The sequence below is a fragment of the Arctopsyche grandis genome, chromosome 3 (genome assembly GCF_051622035.1).
Source record: "Arctopsyche grandis isolate Sample6627 chromosome 3, ASM5162203v2, whole genome shotgun sequence".
NCBI lineage: Eukaryota > Metazoa > Arthropoda > Insecta > Trichoptera > Hydropsychidae > Arctopsyche > Arctopsyche grandis.
In genome coordinates this window covers 6,788,408-6,802,356 of record NC_135357.1, presented here as the reverse complement: position 1 = coordinate 6,802,356, position 13,949 = coordinate 6,788,408, and the positions used below count along the sequence as shown (strand labels likewise).

Genomic DNA, 13,949 nt, shown 5'->3' with positions numbered 1-13,949 from the left:
TAGATATATGCCTAGTAAACACGAATCTGGTAATAAAAAAATGTTGATTGGCTTGAGATTCGGAGATGTATGTGTTTTATGAATCGCGCGATTTTTCTATATCTTGGTGTTGTTAAGTCGATGTCTCAAAATATGTCAATTTCCTATTCAAAATGAATATTGAAATCTATAGTCGGGTATTTTATCTTTCTTTTGTAGTAATTTTCAGATTTCAAATCTCTCTAAGTAGTCGTCGTAAATACGAGTAAATACTAGTACGAGCTTTTTGCTCGCAATTTTACCAATTTGAAGTTCAGCACACTTCCAATTAACCTTTTAACAGTCAAAAAATTATCCCAATAAACATGTTTCAATAAAAAAAAACTCAATATAAAATAGTATTAACAGTGGGAAAAAATCCCAAGTGAAACTACGTACTTTTGACTTTTGATTTAAACTGGACGACTACTTTGAGAGATTTGAAAGCTGAAAAGTACTACAAATGGAAGATAAAATACCCAACTTTAGATTCCAATATTCATTTTGAACAGAAAATTGACAAATTTTGAGACATCGACGGAACAACACCAAGATATTGAAAAATCGCGTGATTTAAAAAAACTCATACATATATCTCAGAATCTCGAGCCAATTAACATTTTTTATTACCAGATTCGTGTTTACTGGGCATAGATCTATAAGAAAAGTCATATCTCGTCTCTGAACAATTTTTCTTGTCGAACAGTGTTATAAGAGGATCACTTATTTTTTTATGTTGAAATGCTTTTTAATGCCAGTGAATAATGTATATCTATAAATAGTACTTTACTTGCGGCCCAATGTTCATTTTTAATTCATAATGTGGCCCTTCATTCGAAAAGTTTGCCTAGGCCTGCCCTAACTGGACCGTAACTTCTGTGAAAATGGTACTATGTAGTTCGATTGAAAGAATTTAAGTCCATTTTTACATATACCTCCTTTACGTTTCACATGCTTTCGTGTTAGTGGTCATTTTTATCTCTTATCCGATCGTTTTCATACTTTGCCATATTGCTCATTTTGGTCATCAATATAAGTAAATGGAGCCTCCGCCATTACGATAGTGCAAATATATCGTGTAAGGCGCGTTTGTAATTTGCCCGCCAACATTCTATTTGACGTTTGTTTGTTAGTTTTAAACATAGTTGGCGATAGTAAAAAAAAATTATTGCTGTTTTTATTCAAAATAATAATTTTATATACAAATTATTGAAGAGGTATGTTTTTAAAAAACTTTTTTTAAATGTGATAGTTTTTTTTTACAATACAATAACTTTTCATGAGTTGAATAAGTCGAAAAGTCTACATTTTTTTTCAAAAAAAAAAAATTGCATCGAATTTCATGAAAAATAAATTTTATGCTATTTAATTAATTATATAAAATTACCAGTAAATAATTAATCGCTCAATAAATAAAGAATAGATTTTTTTTTGCTCCCTATGGGTATAAATATTTTGTACCTGCTTAGTTACGGCCCTGAAACTTATCCTCCTTTCATTCCATTAATTCAGTTATTGTTTATTATTTAAAATTGATACAAACTTGCTATGTATCTTCGAAAAAAAACTTTAAATTTGTCGTTTTAGAGTGTAACTGGTGGTGGAAGTGGAGTCATTACCAGCAGTGGTGGCGGTGAACACATCAGAGCTTTACATGCGGTAGTTTTGAGGGAACAACAATACTCAGCATGGATGCAATTCGGTATGGAAAGATACGTTGTACCACTATCAACCAAAATAGATGTTATTACACCCACAGAACACAAATTACTTTTCCAAAACTGTGAAGAGGTTAGCATCAAACATTTAAAAAACAAGTAAAAGTAGGTCCAGATATACTCATATTGAAATATTTCAGCTGTTGAGATTATCAGAAGACATTTTGGAACAAGTAGTAGGTGAAGAAGGAGAAGTTCAACTTCATCTAATAGCCAGTGTGTATTTGTCAAGACTGCCTTCGATCATTTCACTGTACAAAACATATTGTAACGGCCTCAAAAGAGCTGACTGTGTTCTGGTATATATGTATAACTTTTCCTCAGTAGTCCATTACAACTGTTAAGTAATCATTATGGAGTAATAATGTGGTCAATTTAGGTTCAAAGAATGAGACAGCAAGGTGGTAATTTTATGAAGATATGCACTGAGCCAGCTATACCTCGTCGTAAACCAGACGTTACCCAGTTCGTTCATAAGCCTTTAGAACAATTTAGAGAGTTGTTGAGACTATTAAGAGCAGCAAGATCCATTGTACCAACGACACATCCAGACTATACAGCACTAGTGAGATTAGTCAATGACTTACAGGTATACAATTGGAATGTGTTGCACCTACATTTTTTTTTATTATTTTATTTTATCTTATCTATTAATTTATACCCCAATGCGCCTTCATGGCCAAAAACATAGTACATTTGATACAAATATTATTAGTATTATACAAAGTACATAAATACATATCAATTACATCCACAGAGATATTTGTGGTCAAATTTGTAAATCAGCAAAATTCGAGATTGCTGAAAACTTGAGATTTTGCGAGAAAATTGGTAAGGTTGCCAATTTATTGGAACCGTTTCAATGAAAATCTGATAAATTGGCAAACTCTGATAGGAAACGATCGACCTGGAGTCACAAATCCAAGGTCTGGCCGGCAGAAACCAGTGGGATTTGAACTCGTGACCACTCTGTTCAAAGCATTATATGCTAACCACTAGTCTATTCCGCTGGTTTATATTATATTAATTGTTTTATAACTTTATAGACTGCCTATCATGAGATAACAGCCGGGGCTGGATTGATGGGTCCACTCGGTGAAGGTAGACCACTCTTATCGGTAGGAGACTTGGAAAGTAGACTCGTTTTTACCAGGTGTAAGGTGTGTATTTGTGATATTAGAATTTATTCATTTCTGTCGTTTATTTATTTTAGTTATCAATAATGTGTTTTTATTGCAGCCATTCGTGTTGGGTAAACCTGGACGTCAGTGGATATTCGGTGGAGATTTGGCAAGAGTTGAAGGTCGGACGGCTAAGCCGTACTGGGCTTTATTATTCACCGATCTGCTCTTATTTGCTACTGTTTCCAGAGATAGAGTGCTATTTATAACTGAAGAGCCATTACCAATTGCAAATATTACTGAAACTTGTTTTAATGTTAGGAAAAAAGGTAGCTACATACATATATTCTCTCGCTTCTCGCTTGCTTTTCAGCTCGCTTGTTAGAAGTAAGCTAGAGTATAATGCGATTGTGTGGAATCCGCATGAAGAAAACTACTCTCTTATTATCGAAAAAGTGCAAAAAGCATTTCTTCGTTTTCTTTATAAGAAAGAGTATGGGTACTACCCATATCTCTATCCCACTCCTTTCCTTTTGGGCATACTTGGGTATAATACACTTGAACTTCGTAGAAACTTCTCGTTAATTCGTTTCATTCTCCAGCTACTGCGTGGTAATACGTCATGCCCGTTGTTGCCGGAACAGTTGGGACTTTATGTCCCTAATAATAATGTGCGTGGTAGACATCATCATTTGATGGTTGTACCTCCTGCTCGCACAGTTCTTTTTCGAATGGCTCCTATACCAAGAGCTATTCGACTTCTCAATAAAATCGTTGCTGCCGTCCCTGAATGTGATATTTTCCACCTTGGTGAGCGTAGATTATCGGATATTATTTTAACATATTTATCTGGTAACCTGCGCTCATCATTATTTTCTTAATTTGAATGTGATGTATGAGTGGAATCTTGATCTACTCTCTTCCATTTGGGCCTCGCTATGATTTTATTTTTATTTATATATTGTTTTATTTTATGTTACTTTTTCTTTTTATTTCTCCCTATGTACATTTTTATATACTATATTTCTTTTGTTTAATATGAAACTAAGAATGTGATTTTTGATTTCATTTTTGATTTTTACACTTTTGTACATTTATTTTTTTTCTTATGTATTATTTTTCTTTTGTTTTCTGTTTTTTTTTTATTTTTATTTTTTCATTTTATCATGTTTTTCTGCTTTTGCATTTTTTCTTTTTATTTTATGTATTTTATTTTTTATTTTTCTGTTTTTCATAATCAAATGTAGGCATAGATATATAATACACATAGATGGGCCCTGACGTGTGATTTTGGTCGGAGATCTTGTCTTCACTAACTGAGGGGTGCGGGGGGTTTAACTAGCGGGGAAGTTGGGAAAAAAAAGGTTTTTTCCCTACGACGCAGTGGTACCTACCTACCTACTAGGGATCCCAATCGAATATTTGAATATTCGAGTATTCGAATTATTCGTCTGATTTTTCAGCCATTCGTTATTCGAATATTTCATCAACTATTCGAATATTATTCGTGTATATATTTTTTTATAAACTAAATACACAAAATCAGCATGAAAAGAGTGATGACGAAGAAGCTGACGATTATGAAGAAAATTAAATATATAATGGGGATAATTGTGATAATAATGAAGATAATGAAGAATATGAAATGTCTACATGTGAGGAAACAGATTTGTATTCATTAAAAACGGAAATGTTTGAAGAAAATCACTTTCCGATCGATAATAATCTCTATAAAACTTTAGAAAACATCAGAAAAATAATACGAATATTTAAGAAGTGACCGGCGAAATACACATTTTTACAAGAAATCATAATGAATAAAGAAAATAAAAAATTTGTAAATTATTATTGGCTGTAAAAACGAGGTGGAATTCAATGACAACTATGATAAGACGATTAATTCAAATTAATGCTTGGTACATATGTAATTACCTTTTTTTAATTTTCGAATATATCCGAATATTCGAATAGCTCTTGATTTAATATTCGATATTCGAATAGTTGAAGTCGCCGAATATATGGGATCCCTATTACCTACTGAGAGAAACTGTGCATGCGCCATGTATTTTGCATGCGCCAAAAGGGAGACCAGTATAAAGCGTGAGGGCGGATCTAGTGTATTATACATCAATGAATGTAGGCCATTAGGCTCTTCCTGTAAAGCCACAATGGTCCAAAACTACTATAAATAAATAAATAAATATATGAACTATCTTATGCAGAATATTGTTTTGATAGATAGAGTTGATATATGATAGTTCATATTGCAGCTAATGAATTCCGATTGGCTGTTGGTCCCGGGAGAGCGATTAGTCCAACAGCTCGATGTGGACCTCCTGTAAGGGCCAGGGCTAGAACTTTAATTCTAAGAGCACCTTCACCTGATCTGAAAGCCGTGTGGCAGAGTCTTCTTCTACGTCAAATGTAAGTACAAATATTTTAAGTATACTTAGAGTCTGTTCAAGAAACGAGCGACATGGTTGACAGTGTTCGTAACTACCGGTTGACTGCAAAGTATGCGTTACGCATATATATATATATATATATATATATATATATATATATATATATATATATATATATATATATATATATATATATATATATATATATGTATATATATATATATATATATATATATATATATATATATATATATATATATATATATATATATATATATATATATATATATATATTAATTTTTTAAAGTTTTTCTCAAAAATGAAACAAAAGGAACTTTTTTGTTATCTAAATTTATTTATATCTGCGGTGATGTAGTGGTAAGCTTAAAAGTAGTAATTTTGTCAATTACTACTTTTATATGTATGTAGTCATATTATACATAATAATATGTAAATTAAACTAAATTAAACATCCTTATTCACTTTGACACTTGGTTATAATATAACACGCTGTCCAGCTCACGCATTCGGCAAAGAATTTACGGAATCCGTGAACTGGGCAACGTGCTTGCATTTTTCACGCATTCGGCAATTCTCTTGCCGAATGCTTGTAATAGACAATTTCATGGATTCGGTGTAACATATACACTAATAATGTCACCCAGGTCGCTCGTTTCTTGAACAGAATCAATGAACAAACATTGACACGACGACTTCATATATTCTCAATAATAAACTAGATTTCTCTGAACATATTTCTTTTATTACCAACAAAGCATTTAAATCTCTTGGATTCCTACTCCGCTCAACAAAACCCTTTAATGATCCTTATGTACTAAAATTACTTTATTTTTCCTTTGTAAGGTCTCACCTTGAATTTGCCTCAATTATCTGGTCACCTTTTTATTTATCCCATATTAATTGTATTGAGAAAGTTCAACTTAAATTTATTAAATCCTTACGCTACCTTTTTCCTACCTATACCCATTCTACTGTTTCCGACATTTTAAAAATCATTTCTTTTAACAATCTTTCTGTCAGGCGACGACATACTGATGCTATATTCTTCTTTAAGCTCATAAATGGTTTCCTTGATTGTTCTGATTTACTGAATAAGGTTAATTTCAGAATCCCAGTTCGGTACTCTATACGCGTTGCACTCTTTTCACTTGATCCTTTCAATACTAATTCCCAAAAATATTCTTATCTGCAGCGCGTTTATCGTATGTTTAACGGAGAGCTGAATGAGGTTGATCTATTTGATATTTCCCTACATCAATTCAGGTCTAACATCAAGAGAATCTTGACCGATTGATTAATTTCTTCTCCTATTCTATTTTTCCAATATTTCCAATATTTTTATACTTCAGTTTAGTTATGTAATGTGCTATTTAATCATATTATAGCTTTCATTCTTTTCCTTTTCATTTGTTTATTTTGTATTTACCTTTTTCATTTGTTTTATATTTGTAAATTTCAATTTCTTCTTATATTCTATTTTATAACCTTTTCCAAATATTTTAATACTATAGTTTAATTATGCAATGTTCTACATATTTTGTCATGCCTTTATTCTTTACTTTTTAATTTGTTTTCCTTATATTTATCTTTTTCATTTTTGTAAAAATCTATTATTGGACTCGGATGTTACATATATTATTTATTTACTATTTGTTTTTTTATACATATCTATGTACATACATCCTGTCTGTTGATTTTTCAATTAATAAAATAAAATATATTCACTATTAAAGACTATTTGATATTAAAATCAAACTGTTATCGTTTCAGATGTAGAATCAACTCTTCTACTGGAACCCCGCTAAGTTCTCCAATGGAATCACCAGCACCTTTAGGCTGTTACTCCGAGGTCACCTTGGACTCTCAACAGCGTCAGGTATCGTTCGCGTCCATATCCGCCCCACGAGCTCGTCTCACCCCCGCCAACTCTCACAGAACCCTTGACCAGAGGCACGGGAGCACCGATCTGCCGACGGATCAACGCCACCATTCGGTGAGCTTTGCCTCCACCGGCATCGTCTACGACTCCATCTCCAAACTATCAAATCTGACAATATCATGCACAAACAACCGTTCCATCATCGAGGAAGAATACCAACATCCTATAGCCACTTTAGAGATACACTCTGAGAATGTCAATGAGGAATCCTCCGACCAGTGCTATAGCAATAATGAGTTTTACGACGAAGATCAAAAGTTCCTCGCGCCAAATAATCTTCAAAACAGTGCCAAAACCCCTGATACACCCCCGCCGAACGTCTCTCCAGGAGAGTCGTCCAAAAATTCTCAAACTTTCTCTTCCCATTTTGTCTCCATGACTAGTTTAGAGAGAGGTACTTCCGATGATAACTATTCTTTGCAAAAGCGATATGTGGGCAATTCGGAGACGCCTTCGTCTCCCAGTGCTATATTGACACCTTCCACTGCAGACTATGTGTCTGGTTCCTTTCAGCATGATTTCGGAGAGGAGTGTCATATTGACGATCCCGAGCTATGGGACTCGGATGGTTTGTGCAGGTGGGAGTCTTTCGAGGCTGATCTGGCACTGGCTGATCTGAACTTAGACCCCTGTTTCAAAACGGACGTGGAAGAGAACATTTACTTCCGCGATGACTTCTTCAGCTCGCGTCGGCTGAGCAAATCTCGCGGTCGAAATCATCCCTCTCAGTCGTTAGACCTTTGATTCGCATCGATTTTTCTAGAAATTTTTATAAATTTATTGTATATTGATGTTAAAATGAAAGTCGTTTGAATTTTTTACACGGTAAATATAAAAATAGTGACGTATAAAATTATTATATTGTATTTTTTTAGATTGAAATTTAACGTGTCGTCCAAATTAAAACCTAAATTAAAAAACTTATGGAAAGAGAGCTTAAAAATTTCTTTTGTTGACATAAAAAATGAAAATTTTAATTTTTATACATGAAATTTTATTTTTATGTTTCTATCAGCTAAACGATACATAAAATAATATTTTATTTAAGCGTAACAAGGTGTACTAACTATAACTGATTTTTAAAAGATAAGTATTAGGAATATTTGTGTTCAAATTTGCAAATGAAAACAGCGTAGCATACATTTTATTGCGATTTATTTAATTTATAAACAATGACTTTTAATTACTGTCTACCTCTCCGACATTTACCATACAAATCGATTGCCAAAATTTGTACGAATTATCTAACGATTTCGTTGTTATTTTAAACAAACGTGTATTTGATATTAAACAAATAAATGCAAATGGACTTGCCAGTATTAAGTGCAATCATGGATGTTCTTAATGACTGTTTTCTTAAGCGTTTTTAAAGAAATGTGTGTGCGATAAAATTTGTTTGACACTAGAGGCAAACATATATTTTTTTATTTATAAAAATATCGGCATATTCGTAACAAAAGGAAATGTTTTACAATTAATATGTAAAATATTTTTTTTTTGGTCGAAATATTTTTAATGTAGATTTGTTGTAAACGTTAAAAAATGTTACTATACGAGTACGATAGTTAATTGAATATTTGATTGTTCAAAACTATTATTTTTTAATCAAATATATAATGGGTAGTGATAAAATATTAATTTAAATTTAGAACGACTATAAGTATTCATCTTCAGTTTTTTTTTTTTAATAACTACAGATTCATGATACATAAAAGCCAAATACAAAAGCTTCCATTTTTATCATTACAATTGATTAGTATGCAAATATACACCTTTATCTTTACATTTTGCTGTGGAATTGTTAAATATTCCTTACTCGGTTTTCTGACGATTTGATTTCGAGGTTGTTGATTTCTTCAGCATAACCAGGGTAAATTTTTAATATATAAAATGATTTTCTTAATGTTTTTAACTACACCACCGACTGAATACCTTCTGTACAACAAATAACAATTCAGTTAATGTCTCGTCTAGTTTTTATAACATAATCATTATCATCATTGCCATTATTATCATAATAATCGCTGTCTTTTAAAGTCAAACAGAGAAAAAACAACTGAACTTATCCTAATCTAGTAAAATTACTTCGCACATCGTCTCTTCCTATTCTATTTCACATTGGTTTTGATTTTGCATACGTTTTTTACCATCTATGTATGTAGTATGTAACTTGTCCATTACATTATTATTCAATTTGAACGTAATACTAGACCTCTACATATTCATATTTTCAAATAAATCGCATTTCATTTGTGTCATACATATAATTTGTAGACTTTTATATACTTTCATATGCTATTGTACCTGAATTCTTAACTATGCGAATACTTTTCTTCCCAAAGGATTAGAATTTGTCCATGATTCCCTTATTTTTAAGATGTTGTAATTGAATAAGTTGTGATTGTGAAAGAATAGGTGGATACTTGCGACGCTGATGTCGATTATTTATCGTTGATTTTTCACCATCAGAATATATTACATTTAGTATCAATGAAAAGATTTGATGCGAATACTCTATACGCAGGGAAATTATATCTTAATTTAATGTATTTTTTTTAATAATTTCAAGGGTATATTGTTCTTCAATGCCCATACTCTGAACACCAACAATTCACAATTTTTATCTTATATAAAAAATGACATTTATTTGTATATTAGTTTAAATAAAAGTCGACCGATTGTGACACATACTCGTTAGCATCGCAAATATTCACTTACTCTACGAATACATATTCACAAGACATGAAAAAAGAAAGCTCTGAATTGTTAAATTTAGAAAGAAATAAAAAAGAGCGTGCTTTTCTAATTGAAAGAAAGTGATAAGAAAAACTATTTTCAAAAACTCTTGTGAGACATGTTGTTAATTCACTGTTTTATGTGTATGTGTAATCGTTTTTTAAAAGAAGATATTTTTTAAACAAAAAGTGAAAATAAATTTATTTCTTTTTACAAACATTAAAATAATTGTTGTTTTATTTGAATAACCTTCATTTCACACATATCATGGAACTATTTTAAATTTAAAGTGAGAGATGCATATTTGCGATACTAGCGAGATACGAAAAAATATTCAACAATTCATATTCACATTGAAATATCATATTCACATTTTTTATATTAAAATTAACATAAATACGTTTCAAAACAAACATTTAAAACATGGACTATGTTTGTTATAAATATATAATTCATTGTTTGAAATTTCTTTAATACATATTAATTTTTTTAGCAATTGAAATTATTTAAAAAGGCAAAATAAAAACAATCTATGAATCTTTATCTTATGTTCCATTTTTAAATATAAGATTAAGAGGGCTGGACACCAGCGCTTTGTCCATACAAACGTATTAGACTTCTCCCTTCCTCAATTATGGCACTAGAGAAATTATTTTTTAATATGCTATGGATATCCACCATTGGGATGCATCTATCGTTTTATTTTTTTTATTAGTTATTTTTTATAGGAGCTAGGAGCCGCCAAACATCTATAAAATCGCATATTTTTTACACCCACGAAAAGAGTCCAGCGTGCTTATTTAACGGTCGATTTAAAAATAAAAATACGTACATAGGTGCACAGAAAATATCTTTCTCATACCGATGATGAAATTTTTTTAAAAATTGGTCCAGTTTTGGAGGAGAAAATAGGAGAATACGAAACCTCGATTTTATCGATTTAAAACACGTATTATCTGGTCGAAGCGAAACTGTCGCATTCACTCAATATATATATTGATATATATTGTCGCATTCACTCAATATATACATTCACTCAATATATATATCGAAGAAAGGAATGGCAACAAAATTAAGGTTTCGGGTGTACAGCCCTCTTAATAGTATAATGAATATTTAATAAACAATAAATTATGTCATATTAAATATATATGTATAATATTTTGAAAATAAATAAGTAAGTATTTATAAAAAAATAGCTGTTAGCTATGAGAATTCATAATAAATGTTATTAAAACAATATGACAGAACATAATTCAGTTCTTAGAGAGTTAAAAAAATGGTTTTAATTTAGGTTGTAGTTCCACACCCAGAAACAAACACAGAAGAGGGCAATCGATCTTCGAGAATGGCATGCAAGGGGGCAGCTATACATTTGGCAAAGTGGATGAAATCACATCCAGGAAGTGGTGGATCAATACCACCAGAGCCCGAGCCTGAAGTATGAATCAAGTGTAAATGATTAATTAAACGTTGAACATATCTCATGTGCATTACCTTTCAATAGATATGGAGTGCAGAGCAATTGATAAAAAGATCAAAAGAATTGAAGTTATTAGACGCGGAACAAGCAGTGCCTAAAATTTCCCCGACAGCTCAAATCACCTTAGAAAAGTCCCCATCAGAGAACGATCACAGTCCGTCCCGTAGTACTAACTCTGATAGTCAAGTATGTTTTGTTTTATTCTATCATTAAAAGTACATATCTAGTGTGTATTTAAAATGTTATATTATTGCAGATAACTGTGAGGTCTAGTCCAGTAGTTCCTGAAACTGTAGCTGTATGCCGTCAGTGTCACAAACGTTGTTTTTCAAAACCTAGTAGTCCTTTAGTGACACAGTCCACGAAAATAGCTACGACGCCTGTTGAAAAGGCAAATTCACAGTCGTCGAGCAACGAAACACCTCAAAAGAATCACACAACTTGCCAAAACAAAGAAGAAAGTAGCAGTTTCACCGAAAAGTGTTCAAATATAAGCTGTGAACTAGTAGATATTAAGGAGAGCAAGTCTCCAGAGAAGAAAAGCACAATAGAAACTATGTCCGAAATAAGAACGGCGATAATTAAAAGTAGAGAATCGTTTTTTAAAACGTCCGAATCCAAAGATAGCTGTTTTAGTCCGCTGAACAGGGCGTCACCAAGAAGTCCCTCTTCTCAAAAGAGCGATAGTTCTCATTCTACCTTATACAGTACGAATAGTCCTCTATCCTACGCTCACACCACGTGCAGCTCCATAGCTTTAAGTAATTCTACAGGGAAAAAGTCTTTGAGTCCCGGAAGGGAGTCTATAGCATCTGGGAGTAGCGGAAACGAAGAAACGGTTCAGTGTGTAATAGCCCAAGAGAAATATTTAAACGAAGTGAAGTGCGTAGAGAATATTTTGTTGTGTAAGAACAATTCCTTTCGTCCTAGATTAAGAGAGCCTAATAAAATATTTATGGGAAAGACGATAGTAGAAAGAAATTCTAGTGCCTCGAGAACTGCAAATAAGTTACTTAGTGATATATCCAAATACAATGCCAATAAGATGAATTGTTCCTTATCGTCGCTGGACACCACTTTCTTTTCCAGTCCCACGAAGAATCCAGTCAACGGTGACCTGAGAAAGGACATTCTTGATAGTTCTATTTCTAATGATAACGCCAAATCTACAGCAGATTTTTCCTGGGGACCATTAATGCTTATGGGTAACTATTACAGCATTAAATTTAATTTACTTAACTTAGACATTCCTCAAAACATTCTGAATGCTTTTAAAGGTCTATCAGCGATAAATCCAGCGGCACATTTGATGCAGCTGGACTCACAGAATCACCAAACGTCTCCTAAGACGGTTCCCAGAACCACCACTCAAAATACCGTGCCAAATATTTCAGTGGTTCCTCCTACTCCAGATTTTAAGAGTGATACGAAGAATTTACTACCTGTATGTCACATATATCCAAATATTTTATAAATTTCATTAAAATAGTCAACTAATACTAATATGGTCTCTAACTTATAATAGAAGAGATAAGTTTATTTAAAATGTATTCAATTTCAGCAACATACATTGGAAGATTCACCTGATGATTCACCATTAGTCGAAGAGCCTCCATACTTAGCATTGAAGAGGTAACCCCTTCTATACATGTTTTATGAACCAATAAAATCATGTGAATGTTTATAAAACTTTTTATGTATGTATAGATATGGAACAATGTCAAGCTTAGAAAGATTACCATCTGATGAAATAGATGATGCACAGTTAAATGGTGGAAACGATCTCCAAGAAAAAGGTTTGTATTGATATTTTAATGCTCTGATGAATAAGGATATATTTTTAACATTTTTAATTATAGTAATTCTAGAAAGTGAAGTATCACAAGGTCTTCTCGGTTGGACGGCGAGAGCTGGTAACTACGTAGCTGAAAAGATGGCTCTTTTGAACAGCTTAGCTGAATCAGGAGCTGCCTCAACAGGGGCGTCGTTCTTCGAAAGGTATAAATTATTTATTCATTAAAGCTTTGACCAGAATATTAAGAGGGCTGGCAACCAGAGCCTTGTCCATACAAACGTATTACACTTCTCCCTTCCTCAATTATGGCACTAGAGAAATTATTTTTTAATATGCTATAGATATCCACCATTGGGATGCATCTATCGTTTTATTTTTTTGATTAGTTATTTTTTATAGGAGCTAGGAGCCGCCAAACATCTATAAAATGGCCTCTTTTTTACACCCACGAAAAGAGTCCAGCGTGCTTATTTAACGGTCGATTTTAAAAAAAATACGCACATAGTTGCACAGAAAATATCTTTTTCATACCGATGATGAAATTTTTTTAAAAATTGGTCCAGTTTTGGAGAAGAAAATAGGAGAATACGAAACCTCGATTTTGTCGATTTAAAATACGTATTATCTGGTCGAAGCGAAACTGTCGCATTCACTCAATATATACATATATTGTCGCATTCACTCAATATATACATATATCGAAGAAAGGAACG

The 13,949-nt window shown here is 32.3% G+C and overlaps 2 protein-coding genes across 2 annotated transcripts in view; one reads left to right on the top strand and one right to left on the bottom strand.

Moving 5' to 3' along the window:
• LOC143909810 (uncharacterized) overlaps positions 1 to 13,949 on the bottom strand; it is a 231,333-nt gene that overhangs the window by 153,125 nt on the left and 64,259 nt on the right. The window lies entirely within an intron of this gene.
• PsGEF (Protostome-specific GEF) overlaps positions 1 to 13,949 on the top strand; it is a 101,339-nt gene that overhangs the window by 71,884 nt on the left and 15,506 nt on the right. The window contains exons 16-30 of the mRNA XM_077428294.1: positions 1,606 to 1,809; positions 1,877 to 2,035; positions 2,116 to 2,325; positions 2,783 to 2,896; positions 2,976 to 3,186; positions 5,128 to 5,281; positions 7,054 to 7,953; positions 8,098 to 8,173; positions 11,253 to 11,399; positions 11,466 to 11,627; positions 11,698 to 12,646; positions 12,719 to 12,885; positions 13,003 to 13,073; positions 13,149 to 13,237; positions 13,301 to 13,439. Of these exons, the coding sequence (XP_077284420.1) occupies positions 1,606 to 1,809; positions 1,877 to 2,035; positions 2,116 to 2,325; positions 2,783 to 2,896; positions 2,976 to 3,186; positions 5,128 to 5,281; positions 7,054 to 7,953; positions 8,098 to 8,173; positions 11,253 to 11,399; positions 11,466 to 11,627; positions 11,698 to 12,646; positions 12,719 to 12,885; positions 13,003 to 13,073; positions 13,149 to 13,237; positions 13,301 to 13,439 (3,752 nt within the window). The remainder of the gene's footprint in view (positions 1 to 1,605; positions 1,810 to 1,876; positions 2,036 to 2,115; positions 2,326 to 2,782; positions 2,897 to 2,975; positions 3,187 to 5,127; positions 5,282 to 7,053; positions 7,954 to 8,097; positions 8,174 to 11,252; positions 11,400 to 11,465; positions 11,628 to 11,697; positions 12,647 to 12,718; positions 12,886 to 13,002; positions 13,074 to 13,148; positions 13,238 to 13,300; positions 13,440 to 13,949) is intronic.